Source organism: Salvelinus namaycush, chromosome 19 (genome assembly GCF_016432855.1).
Source record: "Salvelinus namaycush isolate Seneca chromosome 19, SaNama_1.0, whole genome shotgun sequence".
NCBI classification, from domain to species: Eukaryota; Metazoa; Chordata; class Actinopteri; order Salmoniformes; family Salmonidae; genus Salvelinus; species Salvelinus namaycush.
This window is the reverse complement of record NC_052325.1, coordinates 21,839,048-21,864,588: the sequence shown is the minus strand read 5'-3', so window position 1 is coordinate 21,864,588 and position 25,541 is coordinate 21,839,048. Positions and strand designations below refer to the sequence as shown.

General features: G+C 43.1%; 2 protein-coding genes across 2 annotated transcripts; both read right to left on the bottom strand.

Annotated features, from left to right (window-relative positions):
- Positions 1–1,224: 1,224 nt before the first annotated feature.
- Positions 1,225–8,524, bottom strand: tsn (translin). Its single transcript, XM_039014631.1, has 6 exons — positions 8,344–8,524; positions 7,981–8,074; positions 4,643–4,739; positions 4,311–4,426; positions 3,020–3,099; positions 1,225–2,875 (listed from the first exon to the last, which is right to left on the bottom strand). Exons 1-6 carry the CDS (start codon positions 8,407–8,409, stop codon positions 2,645–2,647), a joined length of 684 nt encoding a protein of 227 aa, XP_038870559.1. The 5' UTR covers positions 8,410–8,524; the 3' UTR covers positions 1,225–2,644.
- A 678-nt stretch (positions 8,525–9,202) lies between these two features.
- Positions 9,203–9,944, bottom strand: LOC120063899 (high affinity cGMP-specific 3',5'-cyclic phosphodiesterase 9A-like). Its single transcript, XM_039014212.1, has 2 exons — positions 9,797–9,944; positions 9,203–9,620 (listed from the first exon to the last, which is right to left on the bottom strand). The coding sequence occupies exons 1-2, from the start codon at positions 9,893–9,895 to the stop codon at positions 9,477–9,479; spliced, it is 243 nt and encodes an 80-aa protein (XP_038870140.1). The 5' UTR covers positions 9,896–9,944; the 3' UTR covers positions 9,203–9,476.
- Positions 9,945–25,541: the final 15,597 nt, after the last annotated feature.

Sequence of the window (25,541 nt, the reverse complement as noted above, 5' to 3'; positions counted from 1 at the left end):
GTCAAATGTCTTCACGGTGTGCTGTTCCATGACAATCAGATGGGGAAATTGTGAGCTTTTGTTCCTTGGGTTTTTATTTCACTCTAAATGAACAAAAAGCATTTCTTCTGTTGCCAGTCACATCAAGTCAGACTGCCCTCTGCCCCTAGGTAGCAGCAGAAAGACACTTAAAAAGCCTGCTTACATAGCCTGGTTATACCAGTGTGAACACTGCATTCACCAATCTGAAATTTAGTGAAATCTTTTTGGATGCCAGAATTTACAGGCAGTTCTAATCCCTCCATCGACTGCTAGTGTTACTACATTATGTCATAGTTTACCTGTGCCCTTATCTCAAGTGTGACTTCCCTTCTCCTAAAATCTGTTTTTGTGTCTGATGTTTCTGAAGGCACTTTATAATTAAGACTACAAAATAGATCCATATTATGGTGCGACTGTCACTCTTCAACAACGCTATCTGCCAATCATGATTTCAAAAGCTTTATTCTGTCGGTTGTGTTGTTTATTCACAGAACTCTTTATGTTAGGGAAACATATAGGACCACAGCTGACTACATAAAGCAGGTCAAGGCAATACGTCTTCTCAAACAAATCTAACCTCCATATACTGTTTAGTCTGATGATGTTTAGTCCAGGAGTAGCATAGGTCAAGGAGGTAGTGAATCACTGTTTTTGGACAGAGAATGATGTACGGAGTAGACTACTGCCTGTCTCTTACTGTTCATCACCTTCCAATGGCGCTAACACTGTTACAATCATAGAATTAGAATCTCATTCTATTTCTATTGTTTGAATTCTTTCAGCTTCCATCTTGTTCCACTAAATGATTACTACCGTATATGGGAAGACCAATGCTGTGTAAACATTTTGAAAATATCCTAGACCTGCTCGACTGTCAAATGTTTTTCCTCTGCATTTTAGACCTAATGTCATATTTCCTTTATGTAAGATTTTGTGAATTATATTAAAAAATGACATGTTAAATACATTTTTCTTTGTACTTTACCCATTTCCACTTATTGCTATCCATTGTGCTTTGAGTCATCAGGTAAGTCATATTCTGAAATAGTGAAAGAGGTGTTCTTGTATGCTAATAAGGCGTGGTTAATTCATAAAAGGAACAAGGCAATTATTGGACTTAGGTGTTTGGACAGAAGTCTCGCTTTACGAGAGCAATCAGTGAAAGGTGCTTCTTTGACACCAACTAGGACAAATTCAACAAAACACCATTAGCTAGAAATATTTACTTGGAACATTTTCAAATTCAGAAATAAAATACAATATTTCTTTAAATCAGATGGAATTGTTTGTAAGCAATCACAAATACACTTTTTACAAAAACAAAAAAAGCACATAAGAAAAAGTGCAACAATACAGTAAATTATATTTACTACAATTCAACTACAGTACATATGCATTAGAGGCATAGAAGTTGGCCATAACAATGTATCAAAATCAATATTTTAAGACTGAAAGCTTTGCCATGAATGAAGTACAGTATTTTCCTGTCTCTACATGGCACTGCCATGTCTGCAGTGTACATAGCCGAGTGATTAGAAGCCATTAGACATTGTCAATACCATTCTGACCTGAATTGGGATGGATATCAATTATAATTCCTAGATTGCTCACGTCCCCTCTCCTAGCCTTCTCAAAGAACATTGGAGCAGAAGACCTGGGGTTCTTCTCCTCAGATACTTCTCCAATGCGTTTTGAGGAGGCAAGGACAGAGGACAAGGAAATATAATTTACATTAACCCTGGCTCTTTAGATTCCTCGTCCTCTCCTCCTAGTCTCCTTGCTTCCCTCTGTATTGAGAAAGACTGAGAGAAGAGCGAACAGAAAATTAGAAATTAAGGGAAGACTTGAGAAAGAGATGCAATGTTTCAGAAAATCAGAGTAAAAAACAGGAATTGAGGCTGGGGTCACAACAGTTACTAAATGAGGAGATATGAATTGCAAGCAAGAACATGGCGGAAATGGCAAATAAGAAAGCCAGACACATAGAATCAAGTGGCCTTAGATCTGCACTTCCCCCTTGCTGTTTCTTTGCTGGATGTTTTAACATTGCGATATCAACCGTGAACAGAACATTCAAAGACTAAACTAGCCAAAAGCAAGTCCTTGTGTTATATCAGATGGTTTTTGGTAGAAAAACAGCTCAACAACCAAATGTTTTATTTGCTCAACTCAAAAATTAATCACTTTTTCAACATCGTAGTCATAACAATTTATTTCCTCTTGGGTGGAAATGTACACCCTGTCAGCACCCCCTAAAATGAAATGAACATGAATAATCCAATACATAGATGGTGACCTGTACAAAATATATGAAAAGCAAAAACAACGAACTTAACAGGCATACAGTATGTTGGACATTAAATTAACATTTCCAATCACCAGTATCAAACTGTAACAACCCCTCCCCTTCAAACAACTGTGTCTTTATATAAAAGGCTTTCCAATCCCACTGACAGACTCATTTCCTCACATGCACTTCTCCAAACGCACATCAGTCTGTCCTAGGCTATGGGGGCCACAGACCTCCTATTCCTGCTTTCCAGCAGGTCAAGTCTCCCCTGTCCCGGTCATGGAGAGGTCGGGTCCCAGCCTAGGGTAGCGCCCTGGCCCCACATCCTCAGCTCTACTTGTCTCCCCCAGCCTCCTGCTCCTTGGCCAAGCCGCGGATAGACAGGTCGTAGACCACCTCCTCTATCTTCTTCACATCGTACTTGAGGCCATCGTAGCGCTTACGCAGGGGGTCATTCTTGAGGTTGAGCAGGCGGAAGCCTGAGTCCAGGTCGTTGATGAAGTTGGAGATGCGGAGGGGCCGGCTATAGTCCCCTGCTGTGACGCTGTTGACTGCCAGGCGAGACTAGAGAGAACAAGTGAGTTTATACATCTAAATAATAATTTTAATTAACAATCATATATTATCGAAAAAAAACATTTGTACATTTTGTATAAACCAATGTACTGATATATTAAAATGGTACAATGCCACTCAATTCATTCTCACCAGTTCACTGGCCATGGTCAGCACACCTGCCAGGTAGTCCTCAACATCCAGATGGAATCCCTTCTCTCTCACCACCTCAACTACAATAAATAGGGAAAATGTATGACCACCACAGCACTAGCTGACTGCCGATTGACAGAGGAACAGTCTGCAAATGCACTCATTACCTTGAGAAAAGTTCAACTCAAGGTAATGGGTACATTCGTTTTAGCTTGCCTAGTGCACTAGGTGGGCGGAGATTTAACATTGGAATTAGAGGTCGACCGATTATGATTTTTCAACGCCGATACCGATTATTGGAGGACCAAAAAAAGCTGATACCGATTAATCGGACGATTTTTATTTTTTATTTGTAATAATGACAATTACAACAATACTGAATGAACACTTATTTTAACTTAATATAATACACCAATAAAATCAATTTAGCCTCAAATAAATAATGAAACATGTTCAATTTGGTTTAAATAATGCAAAAACAAAGTGTTGGAGAAGAAAGTAAAAGTGCAATATGTGCCATGTAAGAAAGCTAACATTTAAGTTCCTTGCTCAGAACATGAGAACATATGAAAGCTGGTGGTTCCTTTTAACATGAGTCTTCAATATTCCCAGGTAAGAAGCTTTAGGTTGTAGTTATTATAGGAATTATAGGACTATTTCTCTCTATACGATTTGTATTTCATATACCTTTGACTATTGGATGTTCTTATAGGCACTTTAATATTGCCAGTGTAACAGTATAGCTTCCGTCCCTCTCCTCGCTCCTACCTGAGCTCGAACCAGGAACACATCGACAACAGCCACCCTCGAAGCAGCGTTACCCATGCAGAGCAAGGGGAACAACTACTCCAAGTCTCAGAGCGAGTGACGTTTGAAATGCTATTAGCGCGCACCCCGCTAACTAGCTAGCCATTTCACATCGGTTACACCAGCCTAATCTCGGGAGTTGATAGGCTTGAAGTCATAAACAGCGCAATGCTTCGAGCATTTGGCGCCCTGCAGTTTCACTGGCTGTTGACGAGGTGGGACGCTACCGTCCCACGTACCCTAGAGAGGTTAACTGACTTGCCTAGTTAAATAAAGGTGTAACAAATAAATAAATATATATAAAAATAAAAATCGGCCAAATCGGTGTCCAAAAATACTGATTTCCGATTGTTATGAAAACTTGAAATCGGCCATTCCGATTAATCGGTCGACCTCTAATTGGAATGGTCTAAAATGTTCAAACTCCATCCACTGGGGTACCGGGCAAGCTAAAACAAAGGCACCCAAATGAACTGACACCTACTTCCTAGTATTTGTGCCACTTCTTCGCGTGTCACCAGAGACTCACTCTCCAGGTAGACCACGAACGCTGCCAGGAAGGCCAGGCGCTGCAGAACAAACCTCCAGTGCTCATGGAACCTAGAAGCAGAGTGGAGGATGGAAAATGACATGTTATTGAAAGGACAAACTAACAAGGAGAGAAGACAGACAATATCACTCCATAACTTAACGTGGAAATAAAGAGACTTGTAATTTATCATTTCCCTTATGAATGTCATTCTGTGGACAGGGAATTGAGAATAAGTTGTTGCGAATAAGTAGCCAACTTTAGATTCACCCATGTGTAGGGCCTACCTGTAGTACTGGTCCACTGGGAATTTGGTTTTGAGTTCTCCAAGGTGCGTCCTGACTGTACAAAACAGTTCCCTGGCCTTTTGGCACTTACTGGGAACTAGTGTGACAGACAGGGGGACAAGAAAGAGACGTTTATGTAGCTACATGTAGTACTGCTCCACAGGGAATCTGGTTTTGATCTCTCTAAAGTACATCCAGACTGTGCTAAACAGTTCCTGTGCAATTGCACACTTACTGGGAACTAGTGTGACAGGGAAAAACAGAAACAGTTATGACAAGGTGACAGAGAACCTGCAAAGCAGTAAGTCAATCAGTAAGATAAGCCATCACAAGTGATAGTGAATAGAACCCTGGACTAGGAGTTAAACAGAAGAAAACAGACCAAAACGGGGAGGGAGGGAGGGACTACATGAACTTTCCACTTCTGTCGTCATGAAGTGCTTTGACAGGCTAGTCAAAGACCACAACACCTCCTCCCTCCCTGACACACTCAAACTTCTCCAATCGCCTACCGCCCCGACAGATCCACGGACAACGCAATCGCCACTGCACTTCCCTCACCCACCTGGACAAGACATCATGCAAAACTACAAATCCCTGCAAGCTCCAGCACATCATCCCTAGCGTACGCCTTTGCTAACAGCTATTGTGTCAATTTAAAACTTGTGAGCCGAGTGGCGCAGCGGTCTAAGGCACTGCATCGCAGTGCTAGCGGCGTCACTACAGACCCGGCTTCAATCCCAGACTGTGTTGCAGCCGGCCGCGACCGGGAGACCCATAAGGTGGCTCACAATTGGCCCAGCGTCGTCCGGGTTAGGGGAGGGTTTGGCCGGCTGGGAGGTCCTTGTCCCATCTCGCTCTAGCGACTCCTTCTGGCGGGCCGGGGCGCATGCACACTGACTTCAGTTGCACGGTGTTTCCTCCGACACATTGGTGTGGCTGGCTTCCGGGTTAAGCGAGCAGTGTGTCAAAAAGCAGTGCGGCTTGGCAGGGTTGCGTTTCCGAGGACGCATGCCTCTCGACCTTCCCCTCTTCGAGTCCATACGGGATTTGCAGCGATGGGACAAGACTGTAAATACCAATTGGGGAGAAAAATGGGGTAAAAAGTACTAAATAAATACTGCACAAGACAGTTCACAGAATTGTACATTTAAAGATATGTAGCCAATCTGTTCAGTGCTAACATTAGCTAGTTAATCCAGAGATTCTTACCTTTGCCTCGATCCGGCAGTCTCGTCCAGATCATCATACGTACGCTACGTACCTATACGTACGCTACGGTCACAAGACGCAGGCCTCCTAATTGTCCCTAGAATTTCTAAGCAAACAGCGGGAGGCAGGGCTTTCTCCTATAGATCTCAATTTTTATGGAACAGTCTGCCTACCCATGTGAGAGACGCAGACTCGGTCTCAACCTTTAAGTCTTTACTGAAGACTTATCTCTTCAGTAGGTCATATGATTGAGTGTAGTCTGGCCCAGGAGTGTGAAGGTGAACGGAAAGGCTCTGGAGCAACGAACCGCCCTTGCTGTCTCTGCCTGGCCGGTTCCCCTCTCTCCACTGGGATTCTCTGCCTCTAACCCTATTACAGGGGCTGAGTCACTGGCTTACTGGTGCTCTTTCATGCCGTCCCTAGGAGGGGTGCGTCACTTGAGTGGGTTGAGTTACTGACGTGATCTTCCTGTCTGGGTTGGCGCCCCCCCTTGGTTTGTGCTGTGGTGGAGATCTTTGTGGGCTATACTCGGCCTTGTCTCAGGATTGTAAGTTGGTGGTTGAAGATTTCCCTCTAGTGGTGCGGGGGCTGTGCTTTGGCAAAGTGGGTGGGGTTATATCCTTCCTGTTTGGCCCTGTCCGGGGGTATCTTCGGATGGGGCCACAGTGTCTCCTGACCGCTCCTGTCTCAGCCTCCAGTATTTATGCTGCAGTAGTTTATGTGTCGGGGGGCTAGGGTCAGTTGGTTATACCTGGAGTACTTCTCCTGTCTTATCCAGTGTCCTGTGTGAATTTAAGTATGCTCTCTCTAATTCTCTCGTTCTCTCTTTCTTTCTCTCTCTCTGAGAACCTGAGCCCTAGGACCATACGTCAGGACTACCGGGCATGATGACTCCTTGCTGTCCCCAGTCCGCCTGGCCTTGCTGTTATTCCAGTTTCAACTGTTCTGCCTGCGGTTACGGAACCCCTACCTGTCCCAGACCTGCTGTTTTCAACTCTTAATGATCGGCTATGAAAAGCCAACTGACATTTATTCCTGATTATTATTTGACCATGCTTGTCATTTATGAACATTTTGACAATCTTGGCTCGCTCTAATTTTCTCCTTCTCTCTTTCTTTCTCTCGGAGGACCTGAGCCCTAGGACCATACGTCGGGACTACCGGGCGTGGTGACTCCTTGCTGTCCCCAGTCCGCCTGGCCTTGCTGCTATTCCAGTTTCAGCTGTTCTGCCTGCGGTTATGGAACCGCCACCTGTCCCAGACCTGTTGTTTTTCAACTCTTAATGATCGGCTATGAAAAGCCAACTGAAAATTATTCATGATTATTATTTGACCATGCTTGTCACTTATGAACATTTTTGAACATCTTGGCCATGTTCTGTTATAATCTCCACCCGGCACAGCCAGAAGAGGACTGGCCACCCCTCATAGCCTGGTTCCTCTCTAGGTTTCTTCCTAGGTTTTGGCCTTTCTAGGGAGTTTTTCCTAGCCACCGTGCTTCTACAACTGCATTACTAGCTGTTTGGGGTTTTAGGCTGGGTTTCTGTACAGCACTTCGAGATATTAGCTGATGTACGAAGGGCTATATAAAATAAACTTGATTGATTGATTGATCATGGCATTTTTAGTTGTTTATGATAGCCACATAAGCAAGTAATTAGCATTTAATTTTTTGTGGGGCAAATACAGGCAAATATATTGATAAGTCACCTTGTCTTAGAGAGATTTACACGGTTGTCAAAACGTCACGCAAGGGTAAGCCTACACAAAACCCAGCCCTTATTTTAAGTGTTTCTAAAATCCCCTATGGGAAAAAATATATGGTGGAAAAACCGATTGGAACCATTTCCCTGTTTGACCGCTAGGTTTTATGGGTATTATGACTCATATTGTGGTACTCTATAGGCACCACTAGTCAGCTACGTGCCCCCCCACGTAGATGTATCATTGACACAGTTGTTAACATTATTTATTTATATTGTTTTTATTTCACTTTGTCCTGCATTGTTGGAGCTGTAATTACATCTGACTATTAGCCTAAACTCTAATAAGAAACTCACGTTTTGGTAGAAAAATGTTTCGCTACGGTGCAATAATGAATGTACCCCATGTGATTGGGAACTCACTCTCTTTGAATCCAGATGGTTGATGGACACTTTGAAGCAGTGTCAGGATCTCCCTCGCTGTCTGTTCCAGAACCTGGACCACTTTTCGAATGTCCTGGAAGATAACATGAGCCGTTAGCTGGCTAGACAACGGTATGAATTTGCAAAAACAAAATGCATGCATGTGTCCTCCTAACAATTGCAATGACTGTAGTTAGCTGCTAGCTAGCTGTATAGCAAATGTCTACAAAACATTTCTTGCACGCAGTTTACCATACAGCGCATTTTAAGTGGACATGTTATTCAATGCAAACCTCACTGACTACAACGGAGTCAAATGCTAGCTTTGCAGTTCTGAGCTAGCTCGGTTGACAGAAACATTACCTCTCTTATTTCTTGATCCGCACTCAGAAAACCCTGAATGTGACTGAACATTTCTGGGACAGACATCTTTCTACAAATTATTGTATTTTGTAAAGGATATGGTTACTAGTTTTCTTTTGCACAATGAATCAAAACAGTTGGTAGCTAAACAAAAAAAAAACAATGCGTGCACATGGGTCCTTCGTAAATGTGTCGCATTGAGGTGATGTCATCATTTTCCCATATCGATTTTTTTGTTGCGTCACCAAATTATGATCAAGATAATGAAAATCTACGTTGTGGAATAATATTAAAACATGAAAACGTTTGATTGTTGTTTATTTGTCTCTTTGATAATCAGTAAAACACCTCAATCTAAAAGTAAAATACAAGCAAAATTGTTTTATATAGATCATATTTCTCAACTGGCCTACCTGGTTAAATAAAGGTGAAATACAATTTCCGAACCATCTTTTACCACCCTTCATTATCAGCATGGAAAACATCCACGTCTACATTCAGTGAAGACAAATCCATGTACCTTTTATCCCGATTTTTCAAAGACAACTGCACCTCTGGTGCTTTGTTTAAGCATAGCACTAAATAAAAAACTGCACGTTGATTCTTCAGGATGTCTTGAACGTCATAGTGTATTTAACCATTCTTAATATACAAATATTTTGAAATACTGAATATATGCAGTAAATAACATGTAGCAAAAAACAGCAGACAAAAGTCCTGTAACAAGACTGTGAATACCTCTTTTCTACAAAGACCAAAGGAGCCATATTAGTAAAGTGCTTCAATTCACACAACACAAAGCCCTATTTGTGACACAGTCAGTAATGTCACAGTAATATCCTTTCTATTGTTTGGTTGGTTACTCCTGATCATACTGTAGACTAGCCTATCAGCAGGCCGTCACAATGTGGCTGGTTTCTAGGTGTTCCCAGTCTCTGATGGACTATCTAAGTACACTATGCTGTGTTCTGAGGGTTCTGAAGTGTAGTATCCTTGTTCTTGGCTGCGGCTGCCTTGTCGCTTGGTGCTCAGATCAGTTTCTCTCTCTCTGGTGCTTTCTCCATCTCTGTGTAGTAGTCCAGGGCCTTTACGCACCGGGTTTATGACGTGCTGCTACAGCGGAGACGGAGATCTTACCTCCAGTCAGGGGAAGAGGTTGGCCAGCTCCATGAAAAGGTAATTGGACGAAGCCAATGAAGCTTGTCTGAGAGGATGGCTTTGGTCACCTTGTCCCTGTATGGAGTCACAGGAAGACCCTCCAACTTCTCCATGTCACTCTGAGGGAGAGCAGTAGAGAATAGGATGTGGTGAGAAAATCCACACCACAGACTTAATTAGTATGATCCACTCTATTATACCATTCAGAAGGAAGCAGTGTTTTAGCCATGCGTTATATGCATAGTAATGTGTATATTGGAACATAACCAATATCTGGGTTGTTGTGGTTAGTTACCTGGTTGTAGAACTCCTCCTGCAGGAGGCAGTCCAACCAGGGCTCAGCCACGTCCATGGGCCGTGTCTCGTTGAAGTCACTCACTTTCTTCATGATCATTATCAGCTGGAAGGAGACGGGGGGACATAGCCATCACTTTAATACAGTTGGGAAGATCCCCAGGCTTTCAACTGGACCTCGTTATGCCTCGTCATGTCAGTGGCCAGGATGCATCTAAGAATAATAAATAAAATGCCTTGAGTTCCCTTATGGAAAAATCACATGAAATTCACATATGATCTCATGTGTGAAGTTAATGTGATAACATACAGTTGAAGTCAGAAGTTTACATACACGTTATCCAAATTCATTTAAATTCAGTTTCACAATTCCTGACATTTAATCCTAGGTAAAATTCACTGTCTTAGGTAAGTTAGGATCACCACTTTATTTTAAGAATGTGAAATGTCAGAATAATAGTAGAGTGATTTATTTCAGCTTTTATATCTTTCAACACATTCCCAGTGGGTCAGAAGTGTACATACACTATTATTTGGTAGCATTGCCTTTAAATTGTTTAACTTGGGTCAAATGTTTCAGGTAGCCTTCCACAAGCTTTTCACAATAAGTTGGGTGAATTTTGGCCCATTCCTCCTGACAGAGCTGGTGTAACTGAGTCAGGTTTGTAGGCCTCCTTGTCGCACATACTTTTTCAGTTCTGCCCACACATTTTCTATAGGTTTGAGGTCAGGGCTTTGTGATGGCACTCCAATACCTTGACTTTGTCGTCCTTAAGCCATTTTGCCACAACTTTGGAAGTATGCTTGGGGTCATTGTCCATTTGGAATACCCATTTGCGACCAAGCTTTAACTTCCTGACTAATGTCTTGAGATGTTGCTTCAATATATCCACATCATTTTCCTACCTCATGATGCCATCTATTTTGTGAAGTGCACCAGTCCCTTCTGCAGCAAAGCACCCACACAACATGATGCTGCCACCCCCATGCTACACGGTTGGGATAGTGTTCTTCGGCTTGCAAGCCTCCCCCTTTTTCCTCCAAACATAACGATGGTCATTATGGCCAAACAGTTCTATTTTTGAAAAATAAAAATGGGGACAAAAAGTACGATATTTGTCCCCATGTGCAGTTGCAAACCGTAGTGTGGCTTTTTTATGGCGGTTTTGGAGCAGTGGCTTCTTCCTTGCTGAGCAGCCTTTCAGGTTATGTCGATATAGCACTTGTTTTACTGTGGATATAGATGCTTTTGTACCTGTTTCCTCCAGCATCTTCACAAGGTCCTTTGCTGTTGTTCTGGGATTGATTTGCACTTTTCACACCAAAGTGCGTTCATCTCTAGGGGAGAGAACGCGTCTTCTTCCTGAGCGGTATGACGGCTGCGTGGTCCCATGGTGTTTATACTTGCGTACTATTGTAGGTACAGATGAACGTGGTACCTTCAGGCGTTTGGAAATTGCTCCCAAGAATGAACCACACTTGTGGAGGTCTCCAATTTTTTTCTGATGTATTGGCTGATTTATTTTGATTTTCCCATGATGTCAAGCAAAGAGGCACTGAGTTTGAAGGTAGGCCTTGAAATACATCCACAGGTACACCACCAACTGACTCAAATTATGTCAGTTAGCCTATCAGAAGATTCTAAAGCCATGACATAATTTTCTGGAATTTTCCAAGCTGTTTAAAGGCACAGTCAACTTAGTGTATGTAAACTTATGACCCACTGGAATTGTGATACAGTGAATTATAAGTGAAATAATCTTTCTGTAAACAATTGTTGGAACATTTTCTTGTGTCATGCACAAAGTAGATGTCCTAACCGACTTGCCAAAACTATAGTTTGTTAACAAGAAATTTGTGGAGTGGTTGACCAACGAGTTTTAATGATTCCAACCTAAGTGTATGTAAACTTCCGACTTCAACTGTAAAACTACACGATCTCATGTGAAATAAATTTGTCAACATGGGAATGCAAAATTTCAACGTGATACCATGACACTACATGTGACAACATTTGAACACACATTAATTCAATTTAAACAGTGATGATCCCCTGCAGGTTTTGTATAGTTCCCATTTTGTTCCAGGAACGTTCTTAGAATGTTGTGTCATGGTCGCATGGAGGTTTTTGCCTATTTGCGATGAAAATATGGTAAATCTACAACTATTTGCTGTATTTTTACAGCTAAATTCAGGTCTTAATGTTAAAGGACTATGTATGCTGATTACTTGGGACTCAACCTCCCTTGGGATTTTAACACACAACTTCTTGGTGGCTAGCAACCTGAAGTTCCTGCTGCGCCAGCAGGTCTGTGGACATAATGGAGATTTGCTAGAATACATTTCTACACTTTGCCTGAAGCTTCAGTAAAAAGAAAGTAAATATATACAAGTTATTTCTATAAAATGACAGTATTCTGCTGTTTTATAATTACTGTAAAATCTTGGGTCCGTGACCACAATTGGGACTCAGATTTAAATGGGATTTGAACTCATAAGTTCTTGTTTGCTATCAACCTGAAATGTCCTGCAACACTGCAGCTACACAACCAGATCTGTGAGCGTGAAAGAGATATGGCCACAGACTTATTGGCAAGAATGCATTTTGCTAAAAGCTGCCCAGAATCAAGTAAATAATTGTCCAATTATCACCACCAACGTAAAACTAGTAGTGCTCAAGGTCACTTGATGTAAAGTATACATTCATTCTTTGGGGATTTGAACTTTCTACCTCCTGGTTGTGAGTGCAGCAATGTTTCTGCATTGCCACCAGTTTCATACTAATTCCTTGGAACATATATTAACACAATCTAAAAAACAATAAGGGTATGGTTAGGGTGTTACGGTGTTGTTACTTGGGGGTACCAAAAGGTTAAAGGTACATTTCACATGTACATACATACAGTTTGTTACCTTGTAGGTATATTGGGACATTTTTCTACTCAATATTTTGAATATAAGGTATAATTTTATTTATTTATTTCACCTTTATTTAACCAGGTAGGCTAGTTGAGAACAAGATCATCACTGCGTTGTGATAGGTGGGGGCAATGTACTGGTGGGGCTCACTAGCAAATGTAGGGGCGTGGTCACATATGTGTATTTGTGCCAACAGTCAATGGAAGTGTTGTAGAAGTTTAAGTGGTTGTAGAAGTTTAAGTGGCATTTTCCAGTAATTTATTTGCAACTTGTCAGTAGGTTATTGTAGGCTCACAATAACTTACTGGTAAAATGTTGCCAGTAACCTACAGGACACTTGATGCCACTAACAATCTTGCCAGTAAACTACTGTGGCTACACAGACTCTTCTGTTGACAACATGCACATCACTTGCTGATAGGCAGCCACTGTAACAGTATGTTGTTAATCAGAGGATTGCAGGTGTGGCTTACGTGAGGTGTGGCTATTAGCTAGCTCTTGTTGGTCTCCTATAAGAGGAGTTAACATGCTCTGTTCATAAACATTAAGCTTGTGCACTTTTAAAAACATTTTAAATATATTTTTTGCCCTTTTTTCTATCACAAAGTATAATGGATTTCTATTATAGTCCAGTTAGGGTGGTAATGCAACATATTGGATGCCAACCACCGTTAAACTCCAAAGAAGAAGGAATCTTGTACACTTCTCCGGTGAGAGAAAGGCAGGTTGAGGTTGGCAGGATTAGAGCAGTACAGAAGGTGCCGTATTCTGAGGCAGTGAAGAGATTAGTAGAGGAAGATGGGTCCAGGGTGAGGGATCCTAAGAGCATCCCTGAGAGTAGGCTGAGGCCAATAGAGAGTCAAAGGAATAACATGTGCTTCAGTAAGGTTGGTTTCTTAGCGTTCATAGCCATGGTTATCAACTGTACTGCAGAAATTATATTTTATTTCAGGTCATGAAATGTTTATATTTTCTGTTCCGTATATAAAATTACAGGATAAAAAAAAAAAAGAACGCTTTTTTAATTTATTTTTTGCATGTGAGGCATGCCAAGTTAATTTGCCGGGTGGACCGAAAGGTACCCAAGTGCATTGCGATTGACAGTAAATATATAGCAAAACACTGATACAGTATCCAATTACTGTAGAAATGTACCGTATAATGACAAAAATGTTCCACAAAATTAACAGGAATGGCAAACAGTGGTTTCATGTTGAACCACATGATTTCACTTGTGAAAAATTACGTGAAATCATGTTAAAACGTGTTTTTGGAACACTTCACGTGTGACATTTCAAATGTGAAAATGTATACTTTTTTCAAATACTCCAGGCACTCAAGTCCTAGACTGTTCTCTCTGCTACCGCATGGCAAGTCGTACCGATGCACAAATTCTGGAACCAACAGGACCCTGAACAACTTCTACCAGTCAGTATCTGGTGTGATCATCATTTGCCTCATGCAGTGCGACACATCTCCTTCACATAGAGTTGATCAAGCTGTTGATTGTGGCCTGTGGAATGTTGTCCCACTCCTGTTCAGTGGCTGTGCGAAGTAGCTGGATATTGGCGGGAACTGGAACACTCTGTTGTGTATGTCGATCCAGAGCATCCCAAACATGCTCAGCAGTTGACATGTGAGGTGAGTATGCAGGCCAAGGAAGAAAGGGCATTTTCAGCTTCCAGGAATTGTGTACAGATCCTTGCAGCATGGGGCTGTGCATTATCATGCTAAAAAATGAGCTGATGGCGCTGGATGAATGACACGACAACGGGCCTCAGGATCTCGTCACAGTATCTCTGTGCAATCAAATTGCCATCGATAAATTGCAATTGTGTTGGTTGTCCGTAGCTTATGCCTGCCCATACCATAACCCCACTGCCACCATGGGGCACTCTGTTAACAACATTGACATCAGCAAACTGCTCGCCCACATGACGCCATACATGCTGTCTGCCATCTGCCTGGTACAGTTGACACCGGGATTCATCCATGAAGAGCACACTTCTCCAGCGTGCCAGTGGCCATCAAAGGTGAGCATTTGCCCACTGAAGTTGGTTTCGACGCAGAACTGCAGTCAGGTTAAGACCCTGGTGAGGATGACGAGCATGCAGATGAGCTTCCCCGAGACAGTTTCTGCAGAACTTCTTCAGTTGTGCAAACCCACTGTTTCATCAGCTGCCCGGGTGGCTGGTCTCAGATGATCCTGCAGGTGAAGAAGCCGGATGTACAGGTCCTGGGCTGACGTGGTTACACTTGATCTGTGGTTGTGAGGCCGGTTGGACATACTACCAAATTCTCTAAAACAATGTTGGAAGCGGCTTATGGTAGAGAAATTAACATTAAATTATCTGGCAACAGCTCTGGTGGACATTCTTGCAGTCAGCATGCCAATTCCATTTACTCCATTCCAGACATTATTATGAGCCATCCTCCCAGCAGCAGCATTTTAGAGTGGCCTTTTATTGTCCCCAGAAAAAGGTGCCCCTGTGTAATGATCATGCTGTTTAATCAGTGTCTTGATATGCGACTCATGTCAGGTGGATGGATTACTTTGGCAAAGGAGATATGCTCACTAACAGGGATGTAGCAAATTAGTGCCTAAAATATGAGAGAAATATGTTTTTTGTGTGTATGAATTTTTTTGTGGATTTATTATTTCAGGTCATGAAACATTTATATTTTTGTTCCGTATATAAAATACAGGATATAGTTTTCAAATTATTATAATTTTTTTTTTTTTATACAGTTTTACAGCATCTAAAGTGTTTTAAAGTTGCAATTGCAAGTGTGGCATTCCAAGTTAAGGAGTATTTCTGTCTGTAATAAAGCCCTTTTGTGGAGGAAAAACTCATTGTGATTAGCTGGGCCTGGCTCAAGTGGGTCCCTGCCCAGTGTGCCCCTGCCCAGTCATGTGAAATCCATAGATTAGGTCCTGATCAATTTATTTTAATTGACTGATGTCCTTATATGAACTGTAACTCAGTAAAATCTTTGAAATTGTTGCATGTTATATTTTTGTTCAGTATATTTCATTAATTTGAGAGTTTTCTACATAGTTGTCTAATGTTGCTGGGCATATTATTCTGTTTTAATGTTACTCCTGAATACATATCATTGTTTTTCTTGTGTATTTTTAACATGGATAAGATTTACTTTGAAGTTCAAGGTGTAGGAATACGTGGTGGCGTAGGACGGAGATTAAAATTCTAAGAACCAAAAGCTTGCGAGTTCAAGTCCCAGGTAAGGACATGTTGAAAAAGAATTACTGTATAAGTAAACATACACAATATAGTCATGTGTGTCTAATATGTTGAAAACATTCCTGTAAAATCTCATGTCAAAATGTGAATCCATATGTGAAAATGAATGTGATGTGTTCCAAATGTGGAAATCCACATCAAGTGATTTAAAAACAAATGTCTCATGCGTCACAGGCCGGCTCATAGCCTGTGACAAAAATGAGGGGACACGAACAGGTATAGGACAATTTAAAAAGGTTCTTTATTCTACAACAAACTATTAACTTTAAACTAAGAAAAAGGAATGAGGTGTGGAAGTATCATGATGTAAGGTGTATGTAAAGTGCATGGATGCGTGAATCTGTGTGTGACCATGACAGTGAAAACTATGCAAAACTACAAAGGAACAAACAAAACAGGATCATACCTGGAGGAGCAGAGAGAGAGAGAGATTCGTGAAGCAGCAGTTTAAATACCCTGAGCCCAGGTGACTCCAATCCCTAACGACCCTCCTCTGCCTGCAGGAGGAACCGCCCCCTGCACTGCAGAGGAGGGGTCGTGACACATGTGATTTTACACATGTGAATCATGTGATTTTCCAAAAGGTTTGATGCACTTTACACACGTTATGGTTAGATAACCGTAAACGTGTTTGTGGTGGGGAGGCAGCTAAGAAATACATTCTTACTTGGTGATGCCCTCTTATCTAGTTATACTGTTCAGATGTCAAATTTCTGAAAATGTTGTTTTCATTCTGTAAGAAAGACCAACAGTGTACTGTTGTCATCTGAAAAGTTGATCCACACCATAGCCCAACTCCAGCCACCCATACCACCCATACCTTCTCCAGAAACTCAAAGGCCACAGCAAAGTGGTGGTTCTCCAAGGGGGAGATTGTAGTGCAGGGCCACTTCAGTATGAGCATTTCTCTGAAAGATAGAGCTGATGTGAGCTATCCGTTTACTCAGATGCACACGCACTCACACACACAGAGTGTGTACTACTGTAACTGTGGTGGTCAGATACAGTAGATGGGTCACCTGGTAGGCGTTGTTGTATCCCGTGTGATCAAGGTCGTGACAGACTGCAGAGGTCAGTATGGTGAGCAGGTCAATGGCGTCAATGTTACTTTTCAGGTCCGTCAGCCAGATCAGCCCACACATCTACCAGAGAATAAAGAATCATCTTAAGAGGAGAAGTCCAGAGAGAATACAGCTCAATGATGGATACTTGCTATAACATTCATCCACATGAATTTTACTACTAGAAAACATTTACATTTGTTTATTGCTAAAGGACTTCTATGGTTGTGTGGTGTCACAGTGCTGTGTTATTACATGTTTATTACAACTTAAGTGTATATGTACCGGTACCCCCCTGTATATAGTCTTGCTATTGTATTTTACTGCTGCTCTTTAATTACTTGTTACTTTTATTTCTTATTCCTTAAAAAAATAATAACTGCGTTGTTGGTTAGGGGCTCGTAAGTAAACATTTCACTGTAAGGTCTTGTTGTATTTGGCGCATGTGACTAATAAAATTTGATTTGATATTGAAATTGTACAGGCCAAGTAAAAAAAAAAGAACACCTACATCATGTTATCACTGGTTGGTCTTCAATAAATCAATCAGCTGGCAAACCACTGAATGATTCTATTGAGTCTATTTCTTCAATTGAGGGACCTGGATGTCCCAATTAGCAGTGGTGTAAAGTACTTAAATAAAAAAACTTAAAGTACTACTTAAGTTGTTTTTTGGGTTATCTGTACTTTACTTTACTATTTCTATTTTTACAACTTTTAGTTTTACTCTGCTACATCTGTAAAGAAAAAAATGTACTTTTTACTCAATACATTTTCCCTGACACCCAAAAGCACTCGTTACATTTTGAATGCTTAGCAGGATATCATTTTTTTCCAAATGATACACTTATCAAGAGAACATCCCTGGTCATCCCAACTGCCTCTGATCTGGCAGACTCGCTGAACACATGCTTCGTTTGTTAATTATGTCATCAGTCTGCATTGATACTTAAGTATTTTTTTAAACCAAATAATTTAAAACCAAATACTTTGACTCAAGTACTATTTTACTGGGTGACTTTTACTTGAGTCATTTTCTATTTAAGGTATCTTTATTTTTACTTAAATATGACAATTGGGTACTTTTTCCACCACTGCTTACAACCCACTTATCTCCAACTTCTACCGTGTAAGAAAGTCCATTGGTACATTTTTATAAGTAAAGTGGAAAAAGACACATTACATTTGACATTTTAGTCATTTAGCAGACGCTCTTATCCAGAACGACTTACAGGAGCAATTGGGGTTAAGTGCCTTGCTCAAGGGCACATTGAATAGATGGGAACTCACCAATTGTCAAAAGTTGGGGTGTTGAGGTACTGTCTCACTTCTTCTGATACCTTGAGGGAACTGTGGGGAACATAAAATGACGATTCTGTTATTTTCCTATTAAAAAAATAATCTGTTGCAACGCTTCTATTCAAGCAATGGAGTCTGGATAAGAGTGACATGAGCCTAAGATTCTATTCATCTGATACCACACTGTCTCTATCGACAGAGTGTAAAAAGCAAACCTGCCTCATCTGCAGGAACTTTCCCTGTACATGTTCACACTCCTCTCTGGTCTTGCACAGTTTTCTCTTGTGGTAGAAAGGAGAGGACTTGTGTGTTCCTTCAGACAGCTGTTTGAACAGGCCAAGCCAGCTGAGATGTTCAACACTTTGTAGGGAGATGGATACAGTCGGCTAGGTGGAGAACACGGTGAAGTTACATACTGGTAAATGAATGAGCCTTTTCATATAATTAATAAAATTGAAGCTGTCCAGCATCAAAAACGCAACCTACCTCAAGTTTCTTCTGGAATGAATCCACCTGACTCTTTATCTCATAAAATGTTGCAGGAGTCTCACCAGCCTCAAACAGGATCTTGTTCTCCAAGCCCTGCAGTCTGTGGTACAGAACATATGGCCCTCCTGACTTACAAACCTTCCTCACATGGGCAGACAGTTTCAGAACTGGCCCCAACCTTGTGAATGGTTGATTCTATATATTTTCTATATTCTTTATTCTATATTACAGTACCAGTCAAACATTTGGACACACCTACTCATTTAAGTGTTTTCTTTATTTTTACATATTTTAGAGTAATAGTGAAGACATCAAAACTATGAAATAACACATATGGAATCATGTAGTAACCAAAAAAGTGTTAAATCAAAATATATTTTATATTTGAGATTCTTCAACGTAGCCACCCTTTACCTTGATGACAGCTTTGCACACTCTTGGCATTCTCAACCAGCTTCACCTGGAATGCTTTTCCAATGATCTTGAAGGAATTCCCACATATGCTGAGCACTTGTTGGCTGCTTTTCCTTTTTCTTCACTAAAAATAAAGAAAAACCCGTGAATAAGTAGGTGTGTCCAAACTTTTGACTGGTACTGTATATGTTCTTTACCTTTTCTCCATGGAGGAGAGGTCAAGTCTTAGTGCCACAGCAAGCTCCACACCTGCAACATGAGGTACACATTTGATTAAAATACCAAAGTCAATATACACAGTACACAGTACAGGCCCTTATGAAACAAACAAGAGTTAGAACACAATAACAATGCAAGTCTGGCACTGTCAGCCCAATCGCTCTGGTGCCATAGCACAGAATACCTAACATCTCACTGTTGCAGTCAGCAGCCACCACCTCTAGCTTATAACAGGAGTTAGGACTGTTGGGCTCCAGGCACGGGGAGATGTTGATGTTGCCCTTAGGGTTGTACAGCTTCAGAATGCCATGGGATCCCGCCTCAGCTGCCGAGCAGAACAGATCTGTAAAGTAACAAACTTCAATCAATGCTAGTTTGTCAGAGTTGGGTTTTGCAATCAAACACACAATCAGACACACACACACACTGCCCAGAGCTCTCTTCATAGCAGGTGAACAAAACACCACAAGCCTTTGATGTGCTCAGCATCTTGGCAAAGCTTTTGGCAATGATTTTCATACACACATAAGAGGAAATATTCTTGCCAGGGGCAGTTCCGTAAAGGAGTTATCTAAAGCTATCCCTCACACTGTGTTTAAATAGATGGCGAAAACATATTCCCAAGGAAGAACAGGGAGAAGAAAATAAGAGGGGAAAATTAGAACGGTAAAAAGACTCAAGAGATATCATGTCACGTTCCTGACCTGTTTTGTCTTGTTTTTGTATGTGTTTAGTTGGTCAGGGCGTGAGTTGGGGTGGGCATTCTATGTATTGTGTTTCTATGTTGGGTTTAATGTGTTGCCTGATATGGTTCTCAATTAGAGGCAGGTGTTTGACGTTTCCTCTGATTGAGAACCATATTAAGGTAGGCTGTTCTCACTGTTTGTTTGTGGGTGATTGTCTTCCGTGTCTGTATGTATGTTCGTACCACACGGGACTGTAGCGTTTGTTTGTAGTCTGTACCTGTTCGTGCGTTCTTCGTGTATTTGTAAGTTCTCATGTTTTAGGTCAGTCTACGTCGTTTATTTGTTTTGTAGTTTGTTTAAGTGTTTTCGTGTTTCGTCGTTCTGTTAATAAATATTCATTATGTCTTCATCACCCGCTGCGCCTTGGTCCGCTCATTCACCACAAGACGACCGTTACAGAATCAAAGGATCAAGCAGCGGTGTAACGGGAGAAAGCAACAGCGCACGAAGGAGGAATGGACATGGGAGGATGTTTTGGATGGCAAGGGTTGCTACACATGGGAGGAGATCCTGGCTGGAAAGGATCGCCTCCCATGGGAACAGCTGGAGGCGATTAGGAGAGCAGAGGCAACCGGAGAGAGGAACCGGCGTTATGAGGGTACGCGACTAGCACGGAAGCCTGTGAGTCAAGCCCAAAAATTTATTGGGGGGGGAGGCTACAAGGGAGTGTGGCGAAGTCAGGTAGGAGACCTGCGCCAACTCCCCGAGCTTACCGTGGAGAGCGAGAGTACGGGCAGACACCGTGTTACGCAGTAGAGCGCATGGTGTCTCCTGTACGTGTGCATAGCCCGGTGCGGGTTATTCCACCTCCCCGCACTGGCAGGGCTAGATTGGGCATTGAGCCAGGTGCCATGAAGCCGGCTCAACGCGTCTGGTCTCCAGTGCGTCTCCTCGGGCCGGCATACATGGCACCAGCCTTACGCATGGTGTCCCCGGTTCGCCTACACAGCCCAGTGCGGGTTATTCCACCTCCCCGCACTGGTCGGGCTACGGGGGGCATACAACCAGGTAAGGTTGGGCAGGCTCAGTGCTCAAGGGAGCCAGTACGCCTGCATGGTCCGGTATTTCCGGCGCCACCTCCCCGCCCCAGCCCAGTACCAACAGTGCCTACACCACGCACCAGGCTTCCTGTGCGTCTCCAGAGCCCTGTTCCTCCTCCACGCACTAGCCCTATGGTGCGTGTCTCCAGCCTATTACCACCAGTGCCTACACCACGCACCAAGCCTCCTGTGCGTCTCCAGAGTCCTGTGCATCCTGTGCTCCCCGCACTAGCCCTGAGATGCGTGTCCCCAGCCCGGTACCACCAGTTCCGGCACCACGCACTAGGCCTAATGTGCGTCTCCAGGGTCCAGTATGCCCTGTTCCTTCTCCCCGCACTAGCCTTCAGGTGCGTGTCCCCAGCCTGGTACCACCAGTTCCGGCACCACGCACCAGGCCTACAGTGCTCCTCAGCCGGCCAGAGTCTGCCGTCTGCCCAGCGGCGCCTGAACTGCCCGTCTGCCCAACGCCGTCTGAGCTGTCCGTCTGCCAAGCGCCGCCTGAACTGCCCGTCTGTCCTGAGCCTTCAAAGCCGCCCGTCTGCCCTGAGCCTTCAAAGCCGCCCGTCTGCCCTGAGCCTTCAAAGCGGCCCGTCTGCCCTGAGCCTTCAAAGCCGCCCGTCTGCACTGAGCCTTCAGAGCCGCCCGTCTGTCCGGAGCCTTCAGAGCCGTCCGCCAGACAGGAGCCGCCAGAGCCGTCCGCCAGACAGGAGCCGCCAGAGCCGTCCGCCAGACAGGAGCCGCCAGAGCCTTCCGCCAGACAGGAGCCGCCAGAGCCTTCAGCCAGCCATGAGCAGCCAGAGCCGTCAGCCAGCCATGAGCAGCCAGAGCCGCCAGCCAGCCATGAGCAGCCAGAGCCGTCAGCCAGCCATGAGCAGCCAGAGCCGTCAGCCAGCCATGAGCAGCCAGAGCCGCCAGCCAGCCATGACCAGCCAGAGCCGCCAGCCAGCCATGACCAGCCAGAGCCGCCAGCCAGCCATGACCAGCCAGAGCCGCCAGCCAGCCATGACCAGCCAGAGCCGCCAGCCAGCCATGACCAGCCAGAGCCGCCAGCCAGCCATGACCAGCCAGAGCCGCCATGACCCGCCAGAGCCGTCAGCCAGCCATGACCCGCCAGAGCCGTCAGCCAGCCATGACCCGCCAGAGCCGTCAGCCAGCCATGACCCGCCAGAGCCGTCAGCCAGCCATGACCCGCCAGAGCCGTCAGCCAGCCATGACCCGCCAGAGCCGTCAGCCAGCCATGACCCGCCAGAGCCGTCAGCCAGCCATGACCCGCCAGAGCCGTCAGCCAGCCATGACCAGCCAGAGCCGCCGTCACTCAGTCCGGAGCCGCCGTCCCTCAGTCCGGAGCTGCCCCTTAGTCCAGTGGGGTTAATTTGGAGGGTGGTCATTGGGAGGAGGCTACAAAAGCGGGGATTGACTATGGTGGGATGGGGACCATGCCCAGAGCCTGAGGACAGATGCCCACCCAGACCCTCCCCTAGACTTTTGGTGGTGCGCCCGGAGTTCGCACCTTGAGGGGGGGGTTATGTCACGTTCCTGACCTGTTTTCTCTTGTTTTTGTATGTGTTTAGTTGGTCAGGGCGTGAGTTGGGGTGGGCATTCTATGTATTGTGTTTCTATGTTGGGTTTAATGTGTTGCCTGATATGGTTCTCAATTAGAGGCAGGTGTTTGACGTTTCCTCTGATTGAGAACCATATTAAGGTAGGCTGTTCTCACTGTTTGTTTGTGGGTGATTGTCTTCCGTGTCTGTATGTATGTTCGTACCACACGGGACTGTAGCGTTTGTTTGTAGTCTGTACCTGTTCGTGCATTCTTCGTGTATTTGTAAGTTCTCATGTTTTAGGTCAGTCTACGTCGTTTATTTGTTTTGTAGTTTGTTTAAGTGTTTTCGTGTTTCGTCGTTCTGTTAATAAATATTCATTATGTCTTCATCACCCGCTGCGCCTTGGTCCGCTCATTCACCACAAGACGACCGTTACATATCAATTACATTTTAGATCAATCCTATGTTGTTTGTGAGCTCCAAAGAGATTTGTCAGCATTCAAATCTAGGCAGTAGGCAGAAGCTTTGAAATAAAATTAATTCTCATTACATTAGCATCTATTAGATGCATTTCCTTATATTTGATCATTCAATTACAGCCCTTCATGCCTGGACTCTTAAAAAAAAGTATTATTCAGAACCTTAAAGGGTTCTTCGGCTCCCATTGGAGAACCCTTGTTGGTAGCAGGTAGAAAGAACCCTTTTGGTTCCAGGAAGAACTCTTTTGGGTTCCATGTAGAACCCTCTGTAGAAAGGGTTCTACATGGAATCCAAAAGGGTTCTACCTTGAACCAAAAAAGGTTATCCTATGGGGACAACCAAAGAACCCCTTTGGAACCCTTTTTTCTAAGAGTGTGTCATTGGTACTGTTTGGAAAATAATATTTTTATTATGTTATATATTCATTTATTTGAAGGGACCTTCAATAAATCCCCTTCCCTCATTAGGAAAAGGCTATATGGACAGTCCTGACATGCAAACCGATATCTAATTTCAGAAAAGTTTAGGGTCAGGGTTAACAGTTTGGTTAAGGTTAGGGCTCATGTAAGTGTCAGTTTTTGGTTAGTTTTTTTGCAGGTCAGCAGTGTCCTTATGAGCTCTTCCACCTCATTAGAGAAACAATGGTGAGAGACCTCCCCTCTTAACTGTGATGTATTGTAGCTCTCTGTCACGATCGTCTATAGGTGAAAGAGAGGACCAAGGCGCAGCGTGATTAGAATACATTCTTCCTTTTAATAATGAAGAACACTTAACAAACACAAAATAACGTGACTGCTATAACACTGAGTGCAAACATGCAACATCACATAGACAATTACCCACAACCCGTCTAATGCCTATGGCTGCCTTAAATATGGCTCCCAATCAGAGACAATGATAGACAGCTGTCTCTGATTGAGAACCACTCAGGCAACCATAGACATACCTAGACACCTACACTGAACACAACCCCATAAACTCTACAAACACCCTTGACTAGACAAAAACACACAAACATCCCCCATGTCACACCCTGACCTAACTAAAATAATAAAGAAAACAAAGATAACTAAGGCCAGGGCGTGACACTCTCGCCATAACCCTCACATCGATACATCACATCCCTTGACTCAGTTCTAAAGATGCCATATGTTAGCTTTGACAAAAATTCCGTAAGTGCAGAGTGTTGATTTTAGCTGTGCCTGCGTCTCACTGTCTGTAGTGTCTAACCTGTTAGTGCATGCTTGATGCTTCATCTCTCTCTCTATCGATATAGACTGTCTGCTTATTTTGCAATGGATCTCTCTAGTTGAGGACAGGGATTGCATGTGTTTGCCTCTTCTGATGGACTGCAGTTACGTAACTCTTTTAGGTCTCATAGGCTGCGATTACACAGGCAGCCGAATTCGGATATTTTTCCCAATCATTGGTCTTTTGACCAACCAGATCAGATCTTTTGCCAATAATTGGGCAAAAGATCAGAATTGGGCTGGCTATGTAAACACAGACACAGTGCTTTACTTGAGTTCTGATCCACCGTTCACTCTGGTAGAGAAGCAATGGAAGATCTCTGTGCTTTTAACCTTTCTCTCTCTGTACTTTTTATTTCTGAGATTTTGAGAGGTTTCTCATATCAGAGTTATTGTAATACCTGGTGTAAATTGCAATCTACATCGTCTATAGTTTTAAGTAGGCTGTAAACGTAATGCATTTTGATGTTGCATTTAAAAAAGAAAACACACTGGATATGATCAAAAACAAAATTATGTTCCAAACAACAAAGTATGACTTGTACTAAATTTCAAAGATAATTAAATAATAAGTTGATATTATTTGAATTGCCTACCTTTGACATCCTGGGTAGGTCAATCCACTGGAAACTCTGCCTGCTCTAGTCTCCCATTCACCCTGAAGTAGATGATTTTTGTTGCCATATCAGTTTTAAAGCCACTGATCAATGATGTTCTGAATTCAGTGTGACAACTTCAATTTAGTAGAGGGCCACTCCACCTCCCTCTCTTTCTCTCTCCCTCTCTCTCTCTCTTTCTCTCTCTATTTTACCTCATCCTCCTCCCTCTGAGCCCTCTGCCCCCCCTCACTCTGTTCTACCTCATGCCACTCCCTCTACTCTCCATACCCTCTCTTTGATGCAACAGAAATTGTCCATGACAATTGTAATTTTTATTAACATTAGACTGCATATGATATACATTTTATTCTAAGTACATTGATGTATGGTTCCTTCCTATTTTCTTATGACAACAGCTGTTAT

Excerpts from the sequence above, each read along its gene's own strand:
- tsn (XM_039014631.1), bottom strand. The coding sequence starts at position 8,409 with ATGTCTGTCCCAGAAATGTTCAGTCACATTCAGGGTTTTCTGAGTGCG. Across the intron at positions 4,740-7,980 it reads ACCATCTGGATTCAAAGAGA|TTCCCAGTAAGTGCCAAAAG; the intron begins GTGAGTTCCCAA and ends CTGTCACACTAG. Across the intron at positions 2,876-3,019 it reads TGACCATGGCCAGTGAACTG|TCTCGCCTGGCAGTCAACAG; the intron begins GTGAGAATGAAT and ends TGTTCTCTCTAG.
- LOC120063899 (XM_039014212.1), bottom strand. The coding sequence starts at position 9,895 with ATGATCATGAAGAAAGTGAGTGACTTCAACGAGACACGGCCCATGGAC. Across the intron at positions 9,621-9,796 it reads AGGAGGAGTTCTACAACCAG|AGTGACATGGAGAAGTTGGA; the intron begins GTAACTAACCAC and ends GCTCTCCCTCAG.